The 12,170-nt window shown below is 35.6% G+C and overlaps 1 protein-coding gene across 4 annotated transcripts; it reads left to right on the top strand.

Annotated features, from left to right (window-relative positions):
• The first annotated feature begins 782 nt into the window (after positions 1-782).
• On the top strand, positions 783-12,166 carry LOC105144799 (post-GPI attachment to proteins factor 6). Of its 4 annotated transcripts, XM_011053962.2 has the most exons (7): positions 783-930; positions 1,016-1,404; positions 5,427-5,659; positions 6,466-6,749; positions 7,269-7,907; positions 8,200-9,118; positions 9,803-12,166. In XM_011053962.2, the coding sequence occupies exons 3-7, from the start codon at positions 5,478-5,480 to the stop codon at positions 9,963-9,965; spliced, it is 2,187 nt and encodes a 728-aa protein (XP_011052264.1). In that variant the 5' UTR covers positions 783-930; positions 1,016-1,404; positions 5,427-5,477; the 3' UTR covers positions 9,966-12,166. The 4 variants fall into 4 exon arrangements, with proteins under 4 accessions (XP_011052264.1, XP_011052266.1, XP_087271608.1 ...); XM_011053964.2 differs by lacking the exons at positions 783-930; positions 1,016-1,404 and adding an exon at positions 1,420-1,549; XM_087415482.1 differs by lacking the exons at positions 783-930; positions 1,016-1,404 and adding an exon at positions 1,543-1,665.
• Positions 12,167-12,170: the final 4 nt, after the last annotated feature.

Genomic DNA, 12,170 nt, shown 5'->3' with positions numbered 1-12,170 from the left:
CCAAAGATATATTTGCGAAGAACAATACGACATATCTCTCTAAAATAAAACTATGCTCTATGTATTTGTTTTTTGATATTACAACCGGGTACATTGTCCTGTGATGTTTTGTACGTGCCCAGCATACTCTTAGCGATAATATCACCCTGCCGCAATATATCATCCATTTATATCGTAATACATTGCAACGATAATATAATTCTGTATACAGAACGTATATATAGGCACATTTGCTGTGAGATAAGCTTCCACCATGCCCACTTTCGGTCACATATTGGCCATTGTTTGCCATGAATATACTACATGCGTTATCTCCAACTGTCTCTGTGAAACTTCGTTTTAATGTCTAATTATGTCAATGTAGATTAACTTTAATTTTGGTTTACTTATTTTTTATCTTTTTCTATTTTTTAGAAAAAAATAATTAAATTGAAATTATTATAAATCTACATTGATAGAAATGGACATAAGACGATAATCGTAATTCGCGAAAATCTAGCCGGATGTCAGTCGTTAAATGATCACATAAAATTATAGAATTATCGTGGAGATATGCGGGTCAATAGAAGTGACCATATACACATTGAAATGATACATCACATCGGAGAGAACGCGTATGTGCGTATACACTTACACATTTTTATCGATGACGAAAGCGCGTGGGTAGCCGACAGGCAAGGCTGTGTTTTTTACTTCAGTAAAGTGTAAGCTTTTGCTGAAGAAAGATAGCTTCAAGATCAAGAGAATTTCCACGGAAAAGCTGGAAACGAGGTATAATTCGAAAGCTTAGTATTAGAAAAAAAATCCACAAAAGTGCATCATAAGCTTGAAAACTTCACGATGAGTAGCTTCGAACTTGAAGGCTTCTCCTTCGAAGATTCTTCCTGTGCTATATTCAGAAATTTCATTCAACATTCAGGAAACACTCAGGTATCACTTTATTTTTGTTTAACATTCGGCGAACAACCAGAATAAAATAATGTATAATATTTTGAATTCTTGAATTCTTCTCCAGGTTTGAGCTTGGTGGCCGCGCGCGCTAAAAGGCTCGTTTCGTCAAATTTAAAGGCTCCGCGCTTAAAAGCTATATCGCACGAGCTTATCGCGCGCGCGCGAGCTTTTGCTACCACTATTAAAGATTGAACGCAGGCGTACCGCATCGCCCTTTGCGGTATCGCCGCCGTCACCGCCTCCACCACCTCCGATGACGACGATACCGAGGGACAGGGCGAGACGCGCTCTCGGATACTCGGTCAGTGCGCGCTTCCCCGCGCCGGCGGCCCGTCGCAAGACAGTCGTCCGGACGTGGTCGGTGTCCAGCGTCGCGGTGGATCAGCGGATGCTGCAATCAGCGGCGCGTTGGCGGCCGCTCGTGCTCGACATATTGCGGGCTCGCGAAAATAGGTAGGGATAACAAAATCGCTCGCGAAATTATCAGTGACTTCGCCGCGCGGAGAGATATGATTTGCTCCGTTTAAATAGAGCGATTGCGATCGCTCGTGCGTAAGCACTTGTTGCTGGAATCACGTCACGGCTGGACCACATCCAGGTGAAGAGCTTTCACTGTCAGACACGGTGCTCCTCTCCTCGCGAACCTCGTGAGCGTCGCGACGACAACTTGCGCAAGGCGTCGCGTCGACGCATCGAGAGCGTATCGTGCACGAGGCGAGTGAAACGAAAAAAACGCGATTATCTTGAACATTGTGTATATAATGCGCACAATTACTGTTGATAAGATATTATAAAAGAAATTGTGCCTATAATATTCTTGCGTCAGCAGACGCGGAACGCGTATATGTATATTTTTTTAAATAAACCTAAATACGCTTCGTGAAAAGGTAAGTTTGTAGATTTAATCTTATTCAACAGCTTGCGCTATATTCTAATCGCCAGATTCGATCTCGTTTTAACGATTATAGGTTAAAACATGATAAAATACATTAGAAACGAAATAATATTATGATTATTTTATTGTAAAACAAAGATCAATATGAAAAAATAACTCTTTAAGTTTTTATTTCATAGTTTTGAATAATATTAAGAATTAAATTTTTTAGAGAGAAAAATTTCGTCAGTTTTTTAAATGCATTTTCTTCGAATAATCAATTATTCTAAATTTGAAAAATCTTTTTTTTAATCTCGTTTATTTTACGTTTATTTTTACGCTTAATTATTGATTAAGGTATAACAAGTATATATATATATATATATATATATATATATATATATATATTTCTTGTTATACTTTATACGATAATCTTGCTAATAAAGTATAAGTCTTCACTTTATAATTATATGACTTTCATTTTATTTTATAATAAAAAATACATGCAGAAGATAGAAAAAGCTTAAAATTTTTAGAATTTTAATTTATCAAATTATCATTATTCAATAATATTAAAAATTATTTTCATAATTCTGTCAGTTTCTTCCAATTTTTTTATTCGATTTCTCGTATTATTTTAATTTCAGTCTCTTTTCAAATTTGAATTCTTGTATTATTTAAATTTTCTCTTCAAACAGCTGATAATAAAATAACAATCGAATAATTCGCTTCAATCACTAAAAACGTTTGAAGATACTCGGATGTATCTTCGATCTTTTGACATTGCTCTCTATGGAAGTATAATTGTAGATTACTTATTGTTAGTTACGTCATCCCGAAACGACAATAAGTGAATATACGGATAGATAAGTGGAATATCGATAACCGATCTTGTTTTTACCGATATCGATTATCAATTGTCGATGTTTTATTCAATAGCTTCGGCTGGTGGAGCTTGAATAGTTTGGATTAATTAATCCGTGATATGCACAGCTGTCATTTAGCGACTCTCAGTACGGCTCCGCAATTGTCGATTCATCGACATATCTTATCGAGCGATTATGAGTCACGTAATATGGTCGAAAGAAAAGTCTAGTTTTCAAAAGTTTATTCCTTTTAACTAAATTTCTTGTACGATTTATCTTTCTCCTTTTTTCTATGTTGGAAAAAAAGGAGAAAGATAAATCTGTTCACCTCTGAACATTACGCGCATTTTACGTTACATTAAAATTTAATTTGAGACTTTTATTTATATACACAGAGTTGATTTAAAAAGCTTTTAAATATTTTGTTAATTTTTTACATGTATAACGGTAATTATTTTACACTATGAACAATCGCCGATTGTAAATAATTAGAGATGAGCAACAAAAAGCTTCTGTTTCCTCTTGATTTTCTACGAAAATTTATCAACTCTGGATTTTTGCGAATTTAAATTAAATCTGCAATTCTCGTAATCCCGCGACTTTAATTTTCCGCCACATAACTCATGGTAATTAAATCACAGGGTTTCCGTGTTACACGGAAGGATTCATAATGCGGGATCTCAAGAATATAAAATAATCTCGGGAACAAAGGATTAAAAGAAATCGTTTGCGACGCTCAACATTAACGTCATTCACGCGTTTCTTCGATGATAAGCATGCGGACAGCTTGTTGCTTCTTGCACTGTCAACCGCAGGAAGTGTGAATTAACAATGGAATCTGACCTACTTGGCGGTGCATACCATATATAAATCTACTGCTCCTTCAATCTCTTAAATGAATTATATAAAATTCATCCGTCAGATGCAAGAAGGCAGTTGGATCACTTACGAAGAAACGCCGTGAAACTCCATTTAAGTAATGGTTGAATGAATCTCGTGAAGATCACATGTCTTTTTCACAGAGATTTATTGAAATTATCTCTCGTGCGATGTGGAGCAAAAAATACTTTTATTTATAAGCAGAAATGCAGGAAAATATTTTCTATCTATAGTTATTGATTGAAAGCTCAACATCAGAAGGATGTAAATGATGGAAACGGAATTGTCATGAATCAGAGCTATTGAAACCTTAAAATGGTTTGAAATATTGAATTAAACAATTAGGGAGAGACATTTATGTGATAAGAGACATTCCAACTTCAATAGATTTTTGAAAAATTAGGACTGCTTAATTAAAAATTTTTGCAAAAACTGATTGCTCATATTTTTTTATTTACGTTTAATTGATCGTAGAATTTTTGAAGTGATAATAAAAAAATAATGAAATAATTAATAAGCCAAGATGAGCCCATGCGGATATTGACGTGCAATCGATTTATTAAAAGGACACTTACATAATTAACAGATTAAGAATAGCAAATGTTTCAAGAATTTTTTATCCTTGTTATTGTTAACAATAAAACAATTTAACAATAAAACAATTCTAATATTTTTCGTCACGAATTAAAATAATTATACGTAGTCAATCTGAAAACACGTTAAAAATTTTTTCTTGTTACCGCAACAAAACAGATGTCAACACAAGTCCATTGGATGGTTACAAACAGTGATCAGTCGGCAGAGATGACCATTGCGAACATCAGCCTGTTAATAATAATCTGTGGAACGATTTTAACGCGATTATTAATAAAAACTATGTGTTTGAAATAAAAACAAAGGGAAGGACCAAAAATTTGATTAAAATGTTTGCTATTCTTAGTTTGTTAATTATGTAAATATGTTCTTTTAATAAATCGATATTGCGCATCAATATCCGCATTTTTTTGGCTTTTTTTTAGCTTATTAATTATTTTATTATTAAATTGATTCTCAGAATCAGCACACTTTTCAAGAAAATAAATTTTGTTTTTCTCCTCAAAAATTTAAAAAATGGCACAATATTTTATCGTGATACGTCTTACGTAAAATGAAACTTTCGCCGAAAGACTTTCAAATTCTTATTATTGCAAAAATAAGTGGATTTTACTTGGAGTCCTTTTAGAATTCTTTACAGCTAACAGTGATGCAATTGCCACGATCGTATGATGAAACTAATGTTAGAATAAAAACTGAACAAAGAGAGTCTGCCTAGCTTGCAGTTGAAGATAGTTTCTATAGTGATTATCGAATTTCCTAGTTTTGCCGTTTATCGATTGTGAAATGAAATTATTGCGCGTTCACAAAATGTTCAGTACCTATCAATTCAATAACAATTCGACAATATATTATTTCTTTTTTATACAAAGCATGCACGAAGATTAAATGCGAAAAAATCCACTTAACGCTACTAACATTTTTCTGTATAACGTTAATTCAATTGTAAAAGAAATACATAAATATACAGAGTGTATCTTAAAAAGCTCCCACTAATCATAGCACTATTCCTGATAAAAAACTTATAAGCTATCATATAAGCTATCGCAATTAAGGTAGTTTTTAACAAATTAAAGACAAATTAAAGAATGTGAAATAGAAGTTGTCGCGGTAATTGATACGCAAATAATAATAAAATATACTTTAATAATGTCACATTGAGTTAATTCTATCGAAAATGATTTTTGTTTTAAATCATACAAAAAAGGAAATGAGAAAATTTGTTCTTTGACAATGCATTTTGCATTTCTTCTCTCTCGCAGCAACTTTTTCAATCGGACGGACACCTTCCTTATGTAGCAAGACATCGGAATATGCGAGAAAGCGCTTTAGCCGTGCTATTGGCATGGACACTTGCAGCCCAGCAGGGGCTATGTGGCAAGTTGGAGAAGATCGCCCAACAACCAAGCAATGTTTTGGTAGATTATTACGCCTACCGTCACATCTCGATCATCCACTTCAATGTGCCCGAACGTACCGTCGCGGTTGCCTTCAAGTACGTATCTAACCGAGAAAGAATCGATAGGGTCTTTTTCGAAATTAAGGTAACGATTATGTAATTTTTTCCTTATAGCGGAAACGTAAAATGTAAAAATTTTTGAAGATAATAAAGAAATTTTTTATGTTTTGCGTTTTTTAGAGAAAAAACTTACTCTTCTTGTATTTAACACGTGCAATTCGAGGATATATTACACGCAGTTGAGATTTTGCTGAAGTATCTAAAAATTTAGCTAGATGCAGATCTAAATAATTTTGTTGGACCACAAAATAATTATGAATATTCCAACTGGTTACTAGAATGTTAAAACTTTTTGCAATGTTGCTTGAGATTCCTACATAATTATTTTAATGGTCCAAGTAAATTATTTTCAGGTCTATATCTACACGGAAAGAATTTTCTCTTAAAATTTACCCTGAAATTATGGTAGTAAAAAATATAGTATTAAACTCTAAAAAAAAATTCTCTCTGTGATAGGACAATTTTTAGATACTTTAGTAAATTCTTCTTTCCGTGCAGCAGCAGAATTTTGTTTTTCTTCACTATTTGTCTACAAATATTATTTATCCTCATTAGTTCTCTTCAATTTTGGAATGGAAGCAACCTTAAAAATTTATATCTCTGAATTTCATACATATATTCTAATATCATCTTACACACATATATATTTTAATGAAATCATTTAATGTATCTTATACATCTTATTTTTTTTCCTTGATTTACTTTTCATTGAAGTAAAATGTTCTGTTATCTACGTTTTCTTAAGTGTCTTTTATGAAGATATATATTTTGTCGTGCTTCAGATTCACAGCAAAAGAAGAAAAAACTGGCGGGATAGGTAGATGTACACCGCTCAACATTTCATTATATCTAAAATCCGCCAGTTTACCATTTGTCTGTCCGGATGGATCAAAGGTGGCTGCAAAGCTGATAGAGAAGAAGAAACGTCGGCGACAATACAGTCTAGAGATGCAGAGTGACGGCGAGCAATATATAATCAAGATAGAGGCTCCATCGGCGGGCGATTGGTACGCGATCGCTTTTCGCTCCTGGACCGATCCTGAAGACGGAAAGATCAAACAGCAAGGTAGAGAAAAACGCAATTTATTACGTTTTCTTTAATAAATAAAAAATTAAGAATAAAATAAAATTATATTATCTAATATATTGGCTAATTGCATAGTATTTTAATAAACATTCGTGTTTTGTCCGATAATTTTTAATAACAACAATGTTTTTGAAATAGTAGAAATATTTCTTAAAAATATTTTCTTGAAAGCGATATCGTTTTTTGATATCTATAAGTAAAAGTGACTTCTACTTTTAATTTAGATTGTGATTTAATTCCACTTTAGTTTACATTTTATTTTACACAAATTACGTTCAAATTCAGATCTTAGACAATATTATTGCTGATACCTCACTTTTTCATTATGCATCTCTTTTCTCATTTTTCTTTTTTGCTGTATAATTTCTTTTCTTTTATATTATTGCACATAAATATATATAAAGTTACTATTATTATTATTTTATTTTTGCAAAACTTAAAGAAACGGAGCCGGATTTTGCCAGCTTCTTTAAGATAACGAGAAACTGCTGTTCGCAGGTCTCAGTGCATCCTGTGAGACCATAATGGACGCTGAAATGTTCGTGGAGATGCCAGCTACGACGTCATTAGTAGATTCTGAGATTGAATATAAGGTGCAGCTAGATGAGACCTCCGACACAGCGATAGTACAATATCTTGTACCGGACGTCGGTCTCGAGGAACTGAGCCTGTTCTTGAAGTCGTCTTGCGGCGAAGATTGTAACATTGTCGTCTACGTCACGGCGGAGGATAATCTCGCCGATGGCCTGCTCAATTCTACGGCAATGTCGCTACCCTTCAAGCCTTACGTAGACAACTTCCACTTTGTAACCCTTCGTCTATTATCAGGAAATGCGTCGAATGTGACGATGCAACTGCCAATGAGCCATCAAACAGATATCGGAATCGATCAGGTGACGCCGGTGGTGCTGTCGCGAAAATCCTTCCCTGAGTTTTTCCTCTTCGACTACGAACACCTGCTTGGCAATGACACGAAGCCCCAACCCTTTAATGTAACCGCCGAGGCTCTTTCCGTCCTTAGTTTCGAGATCGGTCGGGTGTACGATGTCGGCGGCACGGTCACTCTTGGCTTCAAGCTGATCGACGTGGAGGAGAAGTACAAAAAGAACATTGTCCTCGTGGCCTGTGTTTCCTTAGGTTGGTTCTTGTGTCTTAAAGTTACCTCTAATAAAGTAATTTCTTTTAAGATTAAAATAGAAAATTCGGTACTTTCTTCAACGAGTATAGTTTGAAGTTAAACTTAGATTATCAGTCGCGCTTATGTATAATAATATATCTTATTTTGCAAATATCTTTGTTTTTAATATATAATAATATAAAAAAGTAGAGCATGCACAGTTTATATAAAATTAAAATTTATTAAGATTAATTTCTAGAGTCTCTTCACTACACATCATTTTATCCTCTCCGTTCCTTTGAAATTCTTTAGGGTACTACACGAACATCACTTCTGGCGGTGGTTGCGTCCGCGCGCGGAGTCTCACGACGGCGGACATGTACGTGAATGCGACTGAACCGGCTTACATGCACGTGCCCTTCCCCGAGGCAGGTACCTGGTACGTTAGCCTTCGCGTCTTCTGCCCCGAGGAGGAAAAGGAAGGAGCGGAGGAAAAAACGCTCAACGGTGCCAATATCAATATCAGCACCAGCTCCTGTTCCTGCAGTCGCACCTGTTTGCAAGGCGACGTCGTGTGCGAAACGTGTGACTGTCTGCCGCGCTGCCCCGCCGTCCGGGTGGAGAGCATCGTATCGTCATCGCCGTGCATCGAGGGTCGTTGCGGACATCGTGGCAAGTGCATGCACTACATGAGCGGCGGCTTCGTCTTCTCGGCGTGCTACTGCACAGGCGGCTATCGCGGCTTCGATTGTGCGGACAACACGTACGTTCTCAGCACCAGCGGAATACTTCTGCAACTGCTCGCCCTCACCTTCAGTAACTTCGCTTTCCTTGGCTCGATCTACGTTGCTGTAAAACGCGAATACTTCACTGAAGCAGTCGCCTACGTCGCGGTCATGTTCTTCTCCACGTTCTATCACGCATGCGAAGCCGGCGAGGAGGTCTACAGTATGTGCATCATGCGATTAAGTGTGCTACAATTCTGCGACTTCTTCAATGCGTTGCTCGCTATCTGGGTGACCTTAGTGGCGATGGCGTCATTCGGGCCACGATTGACCGCTTTCTGTCAAGTGGCTGGTGCGATTGTACTCGCGATGGGCGCCGAGATGGACCGTACGGCACTTTGGGTGTTCCTACTGCCAGCCGTCACTGGTTCCGCCTTAATCGGGCTGTCTTGGGGGCTTAGATGCAAGAGAAAGCGCACCATCAGATATCCCTCGCGTCCGTATAGGTAAGAAAGAAAAACTTTGAGAAAAAATTTAATTTTTATCTTAGAAATATTATATAATAAAATGACTGCTTGATAAAAAAAAATCAAAATTTTCTATAATGGAGATAATTAGATAGAATAGATCATTGTAATTCAGTTAGCAAAATGCTAATAGTTTGTTGGCAAATTGGCAGTAAATTCAATTAAATTCCCACTGCAGCATCCATAGCAATCTCCCAGTCAACATTAACTAAAAGTAACATAACTAATCTATAGATTTTATTTTATTAATGTCGACTGTTCTATCTGCATTAAGCTCAGGTCTTGTCTGTCGACAAAATCTACTGATATACTATATCAGTAGATTTATAGTAGAAACCGAATGTAAGGATCTACGTGTGCGGACACTCTGACAGTAAACTGGCAGCAAGCTTTATCCTATTTCTAGCATTTGTTGAGTTAAATATTACAGACTGTGTGAAATTTGTTCCTTTCTATCATCAGAAATTGATAGCATATACTGTGTCCAAAATCTGTCTCTGCAGGCTATTTGGGAATGTATCTATAAATTCATAATAAGACAATGTCGAAATAATGGAGTAAAGTCAGGAGTATTATCTTTTCATGACGCGACCGAAGTTGTATGTTTCTTTGCATTTTATATTCTTCCTGCTTTATTGCAGCACAAGATATTTCTGTTTCTAGGACCATCTACTTCCCGGCCGGAGTTCTTCTCGTTACTCTGGGTCTTGTTTGTTACGCGTTCCTGCAAACGCGCAGGAATTATTATCTCATTCATAGTCTGTGGCATATCTGCGTGGCCATAGGGGTTATTCTACTTCTGCCGAAGCGCAAGTACATGAAGTAATGGTCAAAGTGCCGCGTACGTATCCAGGAGAGTTTTAAGGAGACCGAAGATAGTATAGAGACAGTTAAGAGATGTGATAGTAGGTAACCAAAGACATCAGGGAAATTATTACAATACAAACACAGATAGATATCATCGACGAATCGGCTTTTGTACGACAGGAATCACAAGCACCAGTTTTAATTATAGCATCTTGCATGCAAAGATATGTTATCATATATTGAAGATAGTTTAAAAAAGAAGTATTTATTTATAATTTTATATCGATTTAATTATATATATTCAATATGCATTTTATTATTAGAATTATCTTAATAGATTAAAACTTATTGTTAGAGAGAGTGAGAAAGAGTGAGAGAGAGAGAGAGAGAGAGAGAGAGAGAGAGAGAGAGAGAGATCAAAATTATATCCTTCTTTTTCTTATAAAGTTTATTTCTCATCTTTATCGCATATACTCGTGATTCGCTTCGTAACAAAGTTGTTCGATCGATCGAATATGACGCTCTTACGCATATATTATATATATATATATGTATATATAAGAGATATTATTCTTCTAAAAAAAGTATCAGTAGTATATAGATATATCGAGAGTATTCCGAAGAAACGGAATTAACTCGAGAGATTTATCAATAATACACATTTAGCAATAAAAATGCGACAACATAAATTCAACGACAGTATTAAATCAAGTTAAGTCGTCCGTGAAAGAAATTCTTGCTCATTTTAATAACTAATAAGGAAATTCCAAAGAAAGTAACATCGACATTAAGATATTTTCGTTCTTCACTAAACTCTCGATAGAAAAAAAATCCCTAGTGAATGTAAATATTAAAGTTTGAGAGTGTGCGAAAATATCGATAGAGAATATAAATTATTGCTGAAATTAACGTTGAATTTTATAAAATTGTTCCAAGAAGAATTTTCGAAATGCACATCGACATTCCGAAAAATCTATATTAATCGCACGAATACAGAAATGTATCGCTATACTTTATTGATTCAGTCGCGACCTGTTTGCAAGGACCAATTCTATGTAAAATGTTGGAAACGTGATGAAGGAAAGGAAAGGATATCTTCGTGCGAATGGTGCTTTTTTATTCACACGAACGTTCTTCGCTATCTTTAGTCTTTTAATAATAACACATTGTTGTAGCACTATTGTTGTCATACTATTAATTTTTAAGTATTACGTATCGATCGATTTCCTGACGTCATTTTGACGATAGACGCGTTTTATAAGAGCATACCATATTCAATAATTAAGTATACATTCCTCATTGTTACCTTCCCTTGTGTAGAAGGTATTCAATATTTATCTTTCTTCGGATTAAATATGAAAATAATTTAACCTTCATTTACTAGTGAAGACAATCCGAGGGTAGAAATGTATCTTTTAAGAACGAGTCCTTTTTTCCTAGGAATCAATACCTCGTACACGAACGTCCTGCTCCGAAAATAATACGCGAAAGTGAATGAAAAAGTAAAGATACACGTCTCTTATATTTTATAACTAACAACTAACGTATCTGTAATACATATAGAAATTATATTCTTCTACTTAAAGCACGTCTTCTGTAGGACGTGTTAAAAAAAGGATAAATTTAAAACCTGTTACCTTAACTTTTGCATTAATTTGTGAATTTTTCCAAACCTTCTAGATAAATAATTCAAATGTTCTCTCTTTTTATTATGCGATTTAACTTTCTAGGCGATAACGTATAGGTAGATAATGCTTGAAACGGAGTCATTTTTTCAAGTTGCCTTGCACCGTGACAAGCCGGAAGAGTGAAATAAGTAGGGAAACCATCGTGTCTTTACTTTCCGATTCATCCTCGCGCCTGTGTATGCGTGCTGTGTTGTCCGGGGAGAATGTTGTATAAACATGTAAGTACATACGACATCGTCATGGGCAGTGCCTGTACTGATTGTTGACACGTATTAAGCGCAATGCGCCTACGACCGTATCGCGACTCTGGTCGATTCTATTTTCTTCAATGTGAAAGCCGTATTAGACTATATAACATTTTCTATGTGTAGCCGAAGAGAGAAAGAAGAGCGTGTCACGCTGAGCGCACGTGAGAGCACGGGGGTTGCGCCGAGGTTTCACTTTTTTGTTAATTTGTAAATATACATACAGACACCCGACACACACAAATGTAATTCTCGACGAAATAAAGATGAAGCTATCGTTGTACGAATTCA

This window comes from Acromyrmex echinatior, chromosome 18 (genome assembly GCF_024713525.1).
Source record: "Acromyrmex echinatior isolate Ae372 chromosome 18, ASM2471352v2, whole genome shotgun sequence".
Lineage (NCBI taxonomy): Eukaryota > Metazoa > Arthropoda > Insecta > Hymenoptera > Formicidae > Acromyrmex > Acromyrmex echinatior.
The sequence above is the reverse complement of the archived record's forward strand: the minus strand, read 5'-3'. Positions and strand labels throughout refer to the sequence as shown.